Source organism: Cloeon dipterum, chromosome X, assembly GCF_949628265.1.
Source record: "Cloeon dipterum chromosome X, ieCloDipt1.1, whole genome shotgun sequence".
NCBI classification, from domain to species: Eukaryota; Metazoa; Arthropoda; class Insecta; order Ephemeroptera; family Baetidae; genus Cloeon; species Cloeon dipterum.
In genome coordinates this window covers 11746884-11763178 of record NC_088790.1, presented here as the reverse complement: position 1 = coordinate 11763178, position 16295 = coordinate 11746884, and the positions used below count along the sequence as shown (strand labels likewise).

Here is a 16295-nt window from a genome sequence, read left to right as displayed (position 1 = left end):
AGATAATAAGAAAGTACTCGGTTCCTTAGAACTGATATTATTTACATGTGTACCAGAATGCTTTAAATATTTTATGATTCATGCTGAATATTTATCAGAAATAGATACAGTCTATTTTTCACATTCCTACAAAAACCGTGGTATTCTAATTTCATTTTCGCAAATACAAGCTACAATTGTGCCAACTCTAAACTGCATATATGCTTAAATGCACAAAATTTCAATCAATTTGGCGTGCACCACATGTGCATATATGCACAGTTATTCTGTTTGATATTAGCGACGAGCAAGCATCGCGGAGGGCGAAATGTCTGCTCTAATTGCGGCGGAAACCGCAATTACAGCCACGTCGCACACTCTAAACTCTCGTGTTCTCTGTGTCACAGAGAGCGCTGGGGTACAAACTTTGAATGTTGGCGTACATGCACTGCCACACGTGGCTAAGGGTGAGAGAGCAAGGCTCTCGAACACGTCAAAGTCGTCCGCATATTAATGCAATAAAAAAATTAACTCCGGTGGGTGACAGAAACGTGTCGAGGCTTGATTTGCATTGCAGTCACATATATGTATGTTGATTAATTTAAAATTCAAAGTGGTCTTCTCCATCAATCTGACGTTAATCTGAAAAAAGTATCGAATAAAGCTTGCTATAACGCTATTTGCGTCACGTATCGACCGTGAAAACTGCACGATTTTGTTTCTATTCAACCAGCGATGAGCTGAAAATATATGACAAAGCGCAGTTCCACTCCATCATCAATATGCATTTAAGATTATTGCTGCACGGACAGAATTGTAAAAATATGAACTGGATGTAGATCAGAGACGGTCGTATCCCATACAATATCGTAAATATTATTTTCAAACTAAAATTATTTGAATTTAGACAACTTGTTAGATAGTTTTAAAAAAACATTTTTAAGAAACAAAAAAGAGCTAAGAATTTTAATTTATATTCTTTCACTTTTAAGGAAGATATAATTTACAATACTATTATAATCTTTAAGTAAAAAATATGCTTTTCTCCTTAATTCTTTTAGCAAAAACTTCTAGATCATTTTTATGAAAGGAAAAATAAGTTGGATATGTAAGAAAAAAACAAAATTAATTTCATTTTCTCAAAAAATTTACATTTTAACTTTTAATTTTGACCGACTTGCAACAATCTAGGATCTGACAATGAACCAAAATCCTGTTACCCTCCATAAGAATTACATTGGGGCGTAACAGAGAATTGTCGGATATTTATTACCCTTACAACAATCATAACAGATTCAAATTTTATTTCGTTAGAAAATTATTCAAAAGTCACCATGCGAGCATTCCCAAGAAAAGTGAAAGGTCACAACGAGACTGACCTGAATCTGACCGGTGTTTTGGCACAACAAATATTTTGCGGCACCCTCGATTTAGACCACGATCGTATTAAAGTTGCCGCTAAGTGTTCTTCCCTTCCTGAAAATGAGATTGGAATTTTCCGGTTGATCGGGTGTCACCCCCATTTGGTGCATTTGTTTGAGGTTACAAAGGAAGGCGACGAAACCTTCCTCGTGCTGGAACTTTGCAGAGGCAGCCTCGACCAGCTGGAACCCTTGGAGGGCAACAACTTCAAAACCTTTGTGGGGGACTTTGTGCAAGTGGTTTCACACCTGCATAAAACAATGAAGGTACAAGCGTGTTGATTTCGAATTTTCACATCGTAAATATGTTTTTACGTCAGCTGAAGCACGGACATCTTACTTTAGACCATCTGCTGATGAGCAAGGACTACAACCGCCTCAAAATCTGCAGCTTTTCCCGTGCCAGAGTCTGCCAAAACCTGAACGAACTCAGGAGTGATTTGCAGCAAATGGCCATGTCAATATTTAACGCACCGCTGAGAGAGCGTCAAGAGACCGTGCCTCTAAACAATCCTGCGTAAGTTAAATTTAACTTTTTATACAAATCCACGTCCACCAGGCAATTTTCCAGATTCCTGGTCCAAATTTTGAGCTGCAGATCGACGCTGAGCAAGAGCGATAGCATCATGCTCGCCAGTTTGGTGCATCCGTTGCTGGCAGGACACACCCTGGCTGAAGGGTTGGAAAACCACATTTTTCTGCATAGGCCTGAAGATGTGCTCCGTTTTATTGATGGCTGCAAGGATTTCTTAATGAGCAGGCGCAACAGTTCCGCTGAACAAAGGTGCCTAGTATTATTGTATGGATTTTCCATATTTATTTGTATCAAGATAGTTATTTTAAAAAACATTTGGTTATACGCTCCCGCAATTTTGTGTACGGTTCCAAAATAATAGGGACCATCTCATTTTCTAAATCAAAAGAAAATTAAAAAAATTTTCTATTGCGCGTTTAATTGTTGCATACTGAAAGACTTGATAAATTACTTTTCAACTAAATTTCTCACTCAATATTTTTGCTGCATTTAGCAGTGAAAACTAAAACACGGACATCTATGAAAATAAATAAATTATTTCATTCACAGATTTGATTATTATTTCACTCATTTTTATTCCAGGTTGGAGAGTTCCTCAGTTCTGGGTTCCAACTGGATACAAAGGGGCTATCTGGACGAAATGCGAGAAGGTCGGCGTTATGATGATTCAGTCCGTGACTTGCTGCGGCTCATCCGCAACAAGAGCGAGCACTACAACTCGATGCCTCATTACATCAAAAACTGCTTGGGTCACCCTTTAGTCAACCCTGCCCACTTCCTGGACTATTTTACAGGACTCTTTCCTGGCCTAATCACATGGACCTGGCACTGCATGTACCAGGACCGAAACGAGGCAAATCTGCAGGCTTTTTACCCTGTGGAAGGTAGCTACCTGACTCAGGTGCCCATTGAAGATATGATAAGAGCTTAATAGTTTTCAAATATGAAAAATTGCAAGAAAACCATGATCGTGTCTTCATTATTCCCGTGGCAACAAAAGTTGGCCAAATCTGCGATCTCATTTTAATAGTTACGTCGTTTCTAGTGTTTTTTTTCTTTTTTACAACCGTTGCTCTATTTCGTTTTGTTTATAGCTTTTATATATAATCTCAAGGAAAACGGAGGGATTCGAGAGAGAGAGAAAAAGGCCATTCTAGTCGTCGCACGAAATTCTACAGCTCTGGTTTCCACGAATCCATTCTGTCCAAATCTGCCTTCAGCGTAAATAGCTTGTAATAATTATTGGCAGCAGCTACCTGCTTGGCCATCAAGGCTTACATAACGCGCTGGAGTGCCTTTTAGTGTTGGAATTTTTGCTTAAAATTCCCTACATTTTCCCTAATAGCGAGATGGAAGAGATGAAATTTGCAAACACAACATATTACATTATTAGTTTGGAAATGGATTGTTTATTATTTATCCTCAAACATGCGAAAAACCTTGCATGTTTCCTGTGTAAGCAGAATTTTAAATAGAGATGCTGCCAAGACAATGTAAGCATCATTTTCTACTTGCTGTTGTTGATGCTAAATTATAAATTTCCTCCTTTCAATATGGTCAGTCAGATTTTGTTTCCAAATTGAATTTAAAAAAATGTTACAAGAGGAAAGCTGCCGGAACGGTTATTATGCATGGTTTGTTTAGCTCTTCCTATTTTACATATGTATATTCAAAACAAAAGGCAAATTTTCTACCAAAAACAACTTTGTTAGCTGAGAGTGAATGTTGAATTTCAAAAGACAAATAAACTCAATGAAACCCAGCCGTGGGCCAATTGAATGTAAACTTCGCACATTCTTGCAAATTATATGGACCGTAAAAGTTTAAGTTTCGCAGAGAGTGCCGCAAATTCACTTTCGTTGAAACAACTCGAGCGAGTCCATTCATTGGAGCGTCTTTGTAATAAACTCGCGCCGTCCAAAAAACATGCAGGGAGAGAGATGCCGCTCAGCTTGCCTGTCTCTTTTAATCCTTCTCCTCGACTGGCTCGCTCTTCTCTCTCGGCCGCTGCTTTTCTTATTTAATTTATCTCGCGGGCCAAGTCCTTGAAGCCGACTTCATTCTTGCCGCGCGGTTAAATAGCCCTGGCAGCAACAACATAAACACACTGCCGCGCGCCTCTTTTTCCATGCTCGGTCCTCTTTTTTGTTTTACAATGCACACACGCTGGCTATGTTTGGAGCAAAGAAGCTCGATCTATTATGTTTCTAACACCCATCGCAACAGCTATGAAAGAGACACTCTTCTTTTCTATCCTGCCTTTGAGAGTGGTCGAATATTTTTTGCCCCGTTTGGGTAATGACGTTGGAAGTTCCGCTCGAAAAAAGAGCGCATTTACTTTTATTTACAAAATTCTTCATAACGGGGAAAAAATGTAAGTCGAAATATGATTCCCCTTGGGAGTTCGGATTATATAATTTCGTTTTCCATTTGTTTTCTCATTAGTGCGGTGCTTTATGGAAAGCAATTAATGCCGTACAAAATTATGTTTCGCTTTTTAATTGAGTCGATGCTTATAAAACATCAGCTGAAAATTATGAAATTTGCAGATCCAAATAATTTGCTTTTTGTGGTAAAATATATATATATCAATTTAATAAATTGCCTGGCTTTCCAGAGATTTTTGCCATGAAAAGCAATTTCTTTAGAATATAAAACTAATTGTTTTTGCTTTTATTAGTGTAAAAAGTGGTCAGAATTTCTACAAAAATATATCAACGTTTTCTGGCTGTAAATTATCATTCAGTTTAAAAAAAACCTAAATCTAGTTATCAGCAGCTTAAAAATAACTCATTATATTCTCCTCTCTCGTGGCTCATGACCTTTCGCAAATTTGAGCCGACGATCGCTTTGAACCCGTGCAAACAACAAAAGGGACGCGTTTATTTTCCCTCCAGATCTATATATATATTCCAAATGAGCCTGCTGATCTCAATTTGCGCTGACAGCGAGTCGGGTTACGTTTGCCTCATTCGCGAGCAGCAGCGAACGCATCACTAATTTCCACTCTCGCGATGTCATGCAGCTCGGAAACACAAATAACACGCCGAGAGCGAGGGCAGACGCGACTAGAAAAGCAGCAGCAGCAAAGGAATAATGCAAACGCAGCTCCATTTCCCACGAGGAATTTGCATATGCATATATACGAGCGCTGAGTTATTGCGTCCAGAAAGCTGCTGCCTTTGAAAACGACGTTAAGACGAACACAACAAACTCTTACTTTTCAGCGCGCCGACGCTCATGGGAGAATGAAAAGCGCGAAAAGTAATTAACTAGAATGCGACTGCTTTTTTCATTCCATCTTTCGGGCTAAGGGTGGGAGAGAAGCTGTGAGCCGTCGCTGCTGCCGTGTTTTGTTATCTGTTTTTGTACATGTTCTCTTTTTTCTTATATTGTATATTTCCAACTCCCGGGCCACCGAGGGAAACTAACTTGTGCGATGAGAAAAGTAAGCAACCGTGAATGCTTCTTTTCCTGTATTGTTTGATTTTCTTTGTAGCACACGTGTCTTTTCTCGCATTTCCACACTTGTCCCCAACGTGATTCGTTTGATTAGTACGTGGCTGTGTCACCTATTGTGTTTCTTTCACTCGTCCAATCTAATAATAGTTTTTTGCTCTTCCTTTTTGTCAACTGTTAATTTTGAGACACCGAGATGGTGATTGTTCAACGAGTTTATCATAATAAAATCAAACAGTTCAATTGACAGCACTAAAATTATTTCAAAATAAAAAATAAAGAGCTACATTTTCTTTTTTGTTGAAAAAAGGTGGGGAAACACAATACGTTTTTTTCTAATTTAATATTTCAAATAATCAATTCATTGTCAAAAAGTACTCATTTATCTAAAAATTCAATTACATTTTAAATAGTGAGTTCTCCAAAACTATGAAGATGTATTTGCTACACTCCTACCGTGTTTAGGCAAATTGAAATAATTATTGAAGTTTGATGAATCTGGAAATCAAAAGCTCACAAGCACAAAATTTGTAGCCGTTATTGGTTCAAAATATTTCAAACTATAGCAAGCTAAAAATAAAGAGGGCTTCTGCTAGATACTTTCATCATTTAAAAATTTCCTCCCATAACAATTTTATGACAGCTAGTCTTGAATCTTATTCCTTTCCTTTTTTCGAGTATATATAATTTTAGTGTAACGTGGCAATGTGTATTCGTTTTTAGCTTGATATATTTGTGCAAACCCTGATTTTTCTGCACTATTTTGCACGAAAAAAAGCAGTGAACACAAACCCGGCATTACCACTGATAACACATTTAGTTTTCCACCCCTGTATAACGAGTGTTTCCATTTGAAAAGAAGAGAACGTTGTGCTGAAATGCGTGTTGCTGAAACCTTTTAAAAAAATTGTTGCCTTTCCGTGTGTATAGCATTGAATTGAAGGTAAAAGCGGCCGCTATGGTTAAACCCGGAAAATGTGCCTGTTAAACTTTGGCGTGAGTGTAATGCCCGCCAACCGTACAAGTGCGCACCGCGTTTTGTTTTCCTTTTTTGCACCCTCTTCATTATCCAGTTGGTCAGTCATTTCATATTCGAGGCGCTCTGCGCGCAGGGCGCGGGTGTAAATCAAAAGCACCCTAATTTAGCAGAGCGCTGACCACTTTTGCCGGCGCATTCCCTTCCCACCCTGCTGCGGGGCAAATTATGTAGGAAAAGGGCCGGCCGCAGCTACGGCTCGGTCCGCCCAGCTTGGTCGATCATCAAATTAAAACGCGAGGCTAGATGAGCTCACGCACAATCCACATCAATAACGCGAAAGGCCAACAACTCTGTAATAAGCCGAAAGTGAAAACGCGCTAGATAATTTTCCAGCTCGAAATTAATGCTTTGTTTTTCGTCGAGAGCCAAATTATCAAACTCCAGAGAGGAGAGTTATCTTTTAATTAAAATGATATCAGCTTTAGATATACACGCATGTGTTCACAAAATTAACTGCTGCAAAGCGGACAATTTCACCAAAACTTAATGATGGAACTGCCGCTTCAACAAGGAGAACAAGAGGATTCCTGATATTTTTGCTCGATTTTTTGACAGTCTTTGTTGGTTCAACATGGGATAAATTAAATGTCAAGCCAGAACATAAATTGCAAACAAGATAAAAACTTCCTTTGACAAGCAGCAAAGGTTAATATTGTCCTTTCGCGGAAAAATAAGGCGGAGGGAAGCCAAAAGTTTTCGTTTCACTGCTCGCACAATTTCCTCATCGCTGATTTTTTGGTTAATTTGGGGAAACCTTTGGAAAGATGCTCGCGACCTTTTGTTCGTTCGCCTTTGCATCTGCAGCCGCAGGGCTGCGAGCAAACAACTCCCAAGCATGCAGCGAGAAATTCGGTTTTATTGCCTCCATAAGGTGGTTCATTGCCGCGGTGAAAAGCTATAGAAAAGTTAAACATTGTAGCAAGACCAAGTTAAACACATGTTTCAAGCTTTAACGGAACTGTAATTAAAATCTGTTCACCCATGTTTGCTTATGAAATATATGAATTGAATCGTTAGCCCAAACTGCTGTTGCGTCTGTTCTAGATTTATCTATTTTGCAACTGCAGAAATTTTTGTTAAATTAGCAACTCAAATACAAGGGTTTAGAGCCGTTGAATAGTTGATTGAGGGAACTAGCATTCAATTTTTAATGCAAAATCGCTTAAATGCTGAAGCTAAACTATGTACATTATAAATGACTAAATAATAATACTATAATATATTCTACTGTAATAATTTAAAATTCAAAGATATCGTTCCGAAAGCTACATGCAAGAAATAATAAAAATGGGTGAGATGTGTTTGAAAATCACAAGCCAAGAAAAATAATATAACTAAGTATTTTATGTACCAAAATATGAGCAAATATTTTTATTTTTTTATTTAAATTTCATATCACTTCATCAAACACAAATTTTGTACAGCGGATTGTAGACAAGTAGGACCACTATTTTGAAACTGCAGCCTTAGAAGCTTGCGACGAACTAGATCTATTTTTTTGTTCTTTTCAAAGAAGAGAAAATGGTAGAGGTTTGTCTTTTTACGGAAATCAATTTTAGAGCCCATTTCAAAATTTAAAGTGAGCTTAGTTTGATTTCCCTACGGTAAACCAGACTGAAATTTCAGTTCTACTTTATTTAAACATAAAGAAAAAATAACATAAAACGAATTCATTTTTTGCTGCAGCTCCAGGGAAATTGCGAATAGGTGTAATATGATTAATTCTTGTATTGGATGGCATTATGTAGACTATATTTAAAATCCCAGGAAAATTAAACGTATTAGCGTAACAAACAGTTTTATAACTGCACTCAATAGTAGGGTTTTATTGCAAAGTTTTAATTGTCTAGCACACTTCTTTAAGCATTTTACTGCGCTTAACTATTTCTACCTCGATTTCCGCGAAAAGTGCTTTGCTCGCGTTATATTTGCTCCGTCGGTATGCAAAAGTGCAGGATATAATTGCAGTGCGGCGTCAGTTGCAGGTTTTTCCTGCCGTCAGCAGTGGAACACGGCACCTCTCATCGCGTTAATTAATGAATTTCCCACAGGGCGATGATACATTTTTCTATTCTGAATATTTTTTGCACCCACACAGGTTCCGTCGTTTCCGCCTCAATGGACCAACAAAGTGCCCCCGTCGAGTATTAAATCGCGCCGGGCTTTTTTCTGCCAGGAGCAGCCTTCACGCTCGCAGGTCGCGACCGCCGCCGCTGATATAAGCGCACTAAAAACTGGTCTCGCGTACTTGCATAACCCGCGTGATTTCGCGTTCTTAGAAAGCGTTTGAGATTAGTGAATTTGTCAACCGGGCCGCGTCTCCTCGGATATTAATGAATTTATGAAAGCAGTGGCGGCGCCTCTTCCTTCGCCGGTGTGAAGGGAAAAGGAAGCGCCGGCGGAGAAATTTACACGCCAAATATCACGCATCTCGATCCACTTAATTTTTATAATCGGTGAAAACCTTTTCAAGACTTTATCTCAATAAATTAAATTTTTTAAGAACTGAATAAAAATCATATTATGAATTAGTTTGATTTAGTCACATTATTTTCATTTTAATTTTTTGAAACAAGGATGACAAATTTAAAAATCATTTTAAGACTGGAAAATAAATCATAGAATATTAAACATTGATTAACACACAAGTAGTACGTTTAGAAACGTTTATTCAATCTGTACTTATGTACATAGGTAATAATAATTGTTTGAAAGCCTTCATTGCCTCGACCGTCACAAAAATTAGCTGCTATATCTGCTGGCCTTTTTAAAAGACCACATTTTAGACGATTGTTGCCGTTTTCAGTATACGTGACAGATAAAAAATCACATGTCTTCATGGCTTTAAAATATTTTGCATTGGTTTGTTGGATCGATAAGAAGCTATTTACAAATTGCGCAGCACCGCTAACTGAACTATATCACTCAAAATTGTATATTCGTGTCATCAATTTACACTGAATAATTTTATTTTCCTTAATATATATTTTATGAACATTTACATATGAAATTTTTTCCTGAGCTTTTAACCGTTGACAAAATTTGGAGATATATAAATTTCTCGGCATAATGTTAAAATGTTGTACAAATTAAAATTTTACCCGCAATGGAATTTGAGCCATAGGCATAATTCTTTAAGATGTTATACTTTATTTATTTTATTTTATTGCATTTTATTTTTACACGTAATCAAAACATACGTTATTAGATGGTATTAGAAATCAAGGACGAACTTCCATTGAGTAAATAATTAAACACTTTCCACGAATATTGTGAAAATGATTGACGGCATAACACGACCTAATTATTCTAACGTAAATGATTCCAATTAACAGCAACATCAACAAAAACAAATCGTGTCTCAATGGCACGCACTCTCGCTCATATATAATACTGAATTCCGATAATTTACTAAATGCTACTAAGATATTAAGAAATGAAGATCTCAAATCTCATTCATCCTATATTTGAAAATTCTGGTACTCACAATGAGAGGAAGCTGCCGGACATGCTTTCAGTGCTGGCCAAGTGGTCCTGCAGGAACGAGTGGCGCCGACTGAGCGACGCCTCGCTGCGGCGCCCGTCGTCTTCAGGCTCATCGCCGGTGATGGCAGCCGGCTTGATTGGGGTCCAGCAGTGGGCCTGCCGACGGGCCCACCGCTTCCCCTTGCGTAGGCACAGAATTTTCGCGGCTGGACCCTGAACTCAGGCACGATGGAAACAAAAACGGCCTCCGCTCAGCCAGCCAGCACCAACCACACTACTCGGGCGCCGGATTCCGCGCCGGTCGCCCGCCTCGCGGCTGGAGGGGAAGCACAGGTGCACCTGCGGCCCCCTCCCCTACCTTTCTTTCCTCTACTTTGTGCCGACTTTGAGATTTTGTCTGTTTGACAAAATAATAACTGTATATTTTAAGATGAATCAATTAATTTTAAGGTAAAATAAATGGGAAAATATATAAACTTTTTAAACATTAATAACTGTTCATATATTATGCCATTGAGAAAGAAACCATGGCTGAAAGAATATATTTTGATTTATAATCATTAGTTTTTGTTCAAATAAAATTAACACTAGACAATTTTTAAGAACATCTTAGTTGTAAAATTATTTTTCTGTAATTTCTGTGCTGCAAATGACAGTTTAAAATGGTCAGGAAAATTAAAAAATTGGCATTTTATTTTTTAAAATGTGTTTGGTAAAATTTTTAGTGAATATATATTCAAGCCATGACTCATTTGAGAAGAGCAGTATAGAAGGGTTAATGAGTCAACACTGTAAATACCGACTTAAGATAAATAAAAAGAATTATCTATCTATCTATCAATATGTTATTTCCTTGAAAGTACTGTGCTGGAAAGTGGCATGAGTAAATTGACGGGATTCCAAAAATGATGCATGTAAAGGGCTGTGGTTCTGAAGATATTTTAGCAGGTGTTGTGGTTCATTAACCGCGGGAAAATCAAAAAAATTTACTTTTTCACTGTACCTGCTGCGGTAAAAATCCTTGAGAGAACGATTGATTGATCAGCTTTTACCAGTAAATAAAAAAAATAGGTTAAGTCGCTAAAATCGAGCTTCAAACTGCGTTGGCGCTCAGATTTTGCATAAAAATAATTTTTGTGCTCATTTAAAAATAAGCTATAGTAACAGAAAACATAATCAATGCGATTTCCTAAGCAAATAAAAACCAAGTAAAAAATAAAACGCTACAAACTGGAATTTAAAGTCTCGTTTAAACCAATTTGCAGACTATTCATAAACGGACAAAAGCTGAAACTACTGTCAACAGGCGGAATGCAGGCGCTGTTTCTTTCTCTCCTCGGCATACACACACGCGAAAGAAATAATCTCGTTCTCCTGGCTGGCAGGCCGCATACTTTTCTCATTCTCTGCCCAGCCGAGCAGCCTTAGGCGAATATGTGCGCAAGAACCCTTTTATTTTTGCTCGGCACAACCGCCTCATGCTCTCCGCTTTTTGCCGAGCGAGCCAAACGCGCTGAAAACGACACACGACGCTGGAAATTTTTCGCCTGCGACAGCTTTTCTCGCAATATTTGCTTCGATTTTTGTTTGGCCAGCTCAGACGATCGATTTTTGCAAACGATGCTCGGCTTGGAATCGCTGAAGCCGCAGTCGTTGCGAAATTTAACACCAAACATATTTAACTGCTGTGGGAATGTCATCGAGAGCTAGAACCTGATACCTTAATGAAGCTGTGAAATCTAGACTTGGCTTGTGTTTGTTTTAGACTATTTCAATCGTCATTTGGAATACAAACTAGTCAGGAGGAACAATGGAATGTTACCGAGAAGTTTCCTGCAAGTTTTTTAACCATCTAAAAATCTATATTTTTCCCAATACAGAAAAAAGTAGAATGTATACTATCTGAAAAGACAATTCTCTCGATGCTCATTGAAACAAGTCACTTGATCCCGGATTTTTCTTTCCGTTCTTTCTTTCTCGTTGCCTCTCTCAACTATATCGACTGGTGCGCTGACCTTTGACATTTGCACAATGTTGCGGAGGTTTCTGCCGTGTATAGCGAATTTGCAAGTTTAAAGCGACGCGGCGGACAGTTGTTGTACCCTAATTTTGGAGCAAGGGCTCCCGGATTTGCGGTGAAAACCACTTAAGTGCGGTTAACGCACGCACTCAGGAAAACATGATACAAAAATTTAATATTTCTCACAAAGCAAAACTCGTCTTTCAAAAAAGGAATTTTTAAAACCTAAGAGTTAAGTTGCTTTGAAATTTAATTAAATGAGAAGGGCTAAAGATATAAAATATCGGCTTATTTAATAATCCCAGGTGAAAACAAATTAGAAGAAATTCTGCGTAGCTTAATGAATGTTTTAAAATACGCTCAATAGGTTGTGAGAAGGACGAGTACTTGGATTTTTGTTAGAGAGATTCAGAATCACTGTCATAATATTTTTATTTGATAATTGATTCTAGGAGAAATAACAATGAACAATGACTCAACAAATAAAAGCATTCTGAAAACCCCATTGAGAGAAGACAAATTTAAAAATTTAAAATTTTAATTTAAATTTTTTTCACACAAGTTAATCATTTCTTATGGGGGAAGCTTTTTCTATTAGGCTCCTTCTTGTGTGCACACAACAGCACAATAAATTACGCGGTAAGTTAGTATGGTAATCAAGGCACTGTATGCTAACTTTGAATGCAGGCGTGGAGCGTATACATGCATAAAATATATCTACAGTAAATTAGCTTGCTTGGTATTCTTGAGCTCACACTCCGAAACCACAAATTATGCATAAAATTAAGCAAATAAAGGAGGCTTCCAAGGAGTTCCCATTTAGTTGAGCGAAAAGATATAAAATAATGCTTAGCTGGAGTTTCAATGCGAAATATGTTCCAGTTTGACTTGAACCAGCCCGTTGGCTCGCATTGTTAAGGCACTCTCAGGAGTGTCAAAGCAATGAGAGGTATTTGAGCAGTTCGGAGATCTAATACTGGCTACCCAATGTCAGAAATGGCAAAAAGTGGTTAGTTTAGTGACTCGAATTGCTCAAATTGCTCAACGGGCTGGGAGGCGCACCGGCGCCGACTCGCTACTTGCTGGTTTGCACCTTTCCAGCATGCGTGATTTGGCTTCACGGGACGAATGTCTAGCGTTTCAATGCAGTCCTCGGTGCGGAGGCAAGTGGCCCTTGAGTGGGCTGGGTCCCCTGTGCGGCCTGGTGCGCCCATGTTATCCGTTCGCGGTGTTATTGGGACCCGGGTTTCAGCATTCGTGCTGGTGCAGTGCGCGCCCTTCCCGGTCCTCCGGTCCTCGGACAGGGATAAAAAGAGCAAAAAAAAAAGATGAAGATATAGCCATTTCTGCAGAAAAACCATATTGGGGATTGATTCGTCTTTAACATGGTTTCCCTCTAAATGGTGCCCAATTCATGGAACTTGAATTTTTCCTCTTAAAAACTTAGTCATATATAGCAAAAATAATTGTTTATTTTTTACCATTACTACAAAAGGATTTTAAGTAACATATACAAACAAAAAATACACAAACCAAGTAACGAGGGGTTCCTTTTCTTATAGGCTTCCAGAAATTTAAACTCATATGAATAGGGTGCCAGTTGGAGCAAAAACATGTCAAGATAAATTAAGTTTTAGTTTTATAGAACAACGAGTGCGATTACGATATTCCAACATGTTTAAACTATATAGAGCATGTTTATTGTTAAATACGTCAATTCAGGAGGCAGTTCTCGCACAGCTTTTGTCAGTGATCGCACGCGGCTGGCTTTTCCTCCTCAGGCACACGCTGATGATTAAAACAAAACACCCAAATGACTTTGCCACTCCCCTGCTTTCTCATAGCTTCGCCGCGGCTGAAACGTGTGCGCCAGAGCAAACGCGTTGCATGCAAATCTATATTCGGTGGCTGTGCTCTTTTTGTTTTCAACCACCCCTGAGCCGGGCTGGAGGAATGGCTTGCGAAATGCCAGCACAGCTTCAAAGTGTGTTCAAGCTGGAAACATTCCAAGCCACCAAACTCACGTAGAGTCGCAGATGATAAAAGAAGTGGTTGACTGATAACTTAATTTACAGTCACAACAGCAAATCGAATAAACAATTCACAAAAACTTAACTGTTTTAGACACAGTGAACTCACTTTTGCCTGTTCAAGTTTTACCGCGATTTACTGAAGGCACAATTATTTAAGCTTTGTGTACGAAGATTAGTCAATTCAAATATAAAAAAATTGTCATTAAATAAGAGACAAAAAAATATATATCTTTATTTATGACAACTTTTTAGAATTTAATCGTGGGCTAAATCACGAAAATTAGAAAATTATTTTGATCGTGCTAAAGGTGCGAACATTATAATCGCTCAATTTTAAACTATTTTAATTATGATATTAACCTTTCATGGAAATTATCTACATTAAAAATTGTTGCATAGTTTTTGGCTCAGTGCGGCGTGATTTTATATAATGTATCTGATCGTTTTTGCAGTATTCTGCTAGCATTGTATGCCATTTCTTGCTGTAATTTTTATATTTTGTATCTTATGACTTTGGCAAGAATAAACAATAATAATAATAATAGACTTGCTAAAAATAAAATGTATTTTTCTTGTTTAAACATGCAAAATCAAATCACGTATTTTAGCTGTGCAAAGTCTAGCTTGCGAATGAAAATATATTTTTAAAGCTTTTCCTCCTTCGCATGTTTGTCTTGAAATTGTGATTTATATTTTTAATCCACTTGTTTTACCTGACGTCACGTATCTCGTTTGTCGATTCAGCCCTAATATTAAATTGGCCAGTGGGCGTATTTTCCCAGCCGTAGATATACTTGCAAACTTCTCTCCTACTCAAATTTCTCGATGTGATTTCGTCACTGACTAGACTTGTGGCAGTTAATGTAATTCATCGAGCAGAGAAACGGGGTTTTTCACGAGCCTTGCAAACCGTGATTGAGAATTTCGCAAGGGGTACGTGCACGGAAAGTGTGTTTACGTAGGAGAGTCTTGGACCGCTCTTGTGCGAACCAACCCTCTCGAGATTGAAAAGCGATCTAGCAACGCGTTTTATGTGCAAACTTCAAAGTTGGGTTGCACCGAACAGCTTTTTGCCATTAGGGACGAGCAGAGCCTGAGCAGACGCTGCGTCTCTAGTTCTCTACGGGTGATTAATTAGTTTATCGGTATGGTCTGTGACGAAAGGCCGCTCGTCGAGCTGCTGTCCCAATGAGATGCAAATTGCTTGAATAAGGGTCTACATTTACTGGCAGACAGTCCCTCCCATCACTTAGTTAGTATGTGACAAGAAAAACAACTTTGAATATTTTAAATACTATGACATAAAACTATTTTGTACATTTTTTATGTAGTGTATCGATAGGTGCTTAGGTAAAAAATTGACCAATGATCGATACGAAATCAGACCCGCAAATATATTTTTGTGGCCAATTTTAAAAAGACTGGATTTTTTAAATTGCTTTTATTGCCAAAAACATTTTCTGTTGACATACTACTTAATTAAAAATTAAAATAATTTTAGTGTGGATCAGCAGGGAAAATATCTCAATTCTTATATCCAAAAGAAATCCACTACTAAATGTTCAGAAATATTAGTATGTTATACTAATACCTTTTATTCTTTACTAAGATTGAAAAAGTTATGAATAAAAAAAATTAAGATAGAAAAACCAAATATTTCATAGTGTTTTTACAACTAAATTTTACTTCTAGAGAAGTTGGAAAAGGCCAATTGGGGTTGGTTGGCGATCACTTCTAAAGCCCTTCACATATTTGACCACAAAATGTTCCACAGACTTAAGCACATGATTTTGAATTACAGCTCATTTTTTATGTTCAAATAGATTTAAAAATTATTGTCTAAGAGAGGGAGAGACAATTTTCGCTAATACTTAATGTGATTTGAGTTCTGCTTGCTATAGCAAATTATAAAATTTAATAAGTTCCACCACAACAAATGCATCAAATTTCCACGAACGAAATTATTTAATTATTTTCGAGAAGAAAAATATACGCGTTGTAAAATCATATTAAATAATCTAAATTTTGTCATTTATTAAAATATTGCAGCACAAAAACCATGGTGAAATTCCAGATTCCTCTCGCGGAATAGCGGATTTATAGCATGTCTGCACTGGCTTTTAGCATTTCTTCGAGAGTAAGGTGCGAGATATCGTATTGGGAACTTAGCACAGAGTGTGCAGTGAATGACGAAATCGATACATCCCGTGTGTGTGTATGCAAGTATACATAGTATCGGCATATATGTATAATCATGGCGGTTCGGCAATAAATTCCTCGGGAAATTCCACCTCGGTGCCACCCCAATTTTGGTCACGCGTGT

General features: G+C 37.9%; 2 protein-coding genes across 8 annotated transcripts in view; one reads left to right on the top strand and one right to left on the bottom strand.

Annotated features, from left to right (window-relative positions):
* LOC135947137 (titin-like) overlaps window positions 1-10176 on the bottom strand; it is a 67695-nt gene extending 57519 nt beyond the window's left edge. For 3 of the 7 annotated variants that reach the window (XM_065495746.1, XM_065495749.1, XM_065495753.1), the window contains exon 1: window positions 9921-10176. In XM_065495746.1, coding sequence (XP_065351818.1) covers window positions 9921-9943 — 23 coding nt within the window. In that variant the 5' untranslated portion in view covers window positions 9944-10176. The remainder of the gene's footprint in view (window positions 1-9920) is intronic. The other 4 variants (XM_065495745.1, XM_065495748.1, XM_065495747.1 and 1 more) reach the window with 2 other exon arrangements.
* LOC135945074 (serine/threonine-protein kinase/endoribonuclease ire-1-like) lies at window positions 1257-2866 on the top strand. Its single transcript, XM_065492484.1, has 4 exons — window positions 1257-1667; window positions 1721-1917; window positions 1972-2184; window positions 2518-2866. The coding sequence occupies exons 1-4, from the start codon at window positions 1314-1316 to the stop codon at window positions 2864-2866; spliced, it is 1113 nt and encodes a 370-aa protein (XP_065348556.1). The 5' UTR covers window positions 1257-1313.
* Window positions 10177-16295: the final 6119 nt, after the last annotated feature.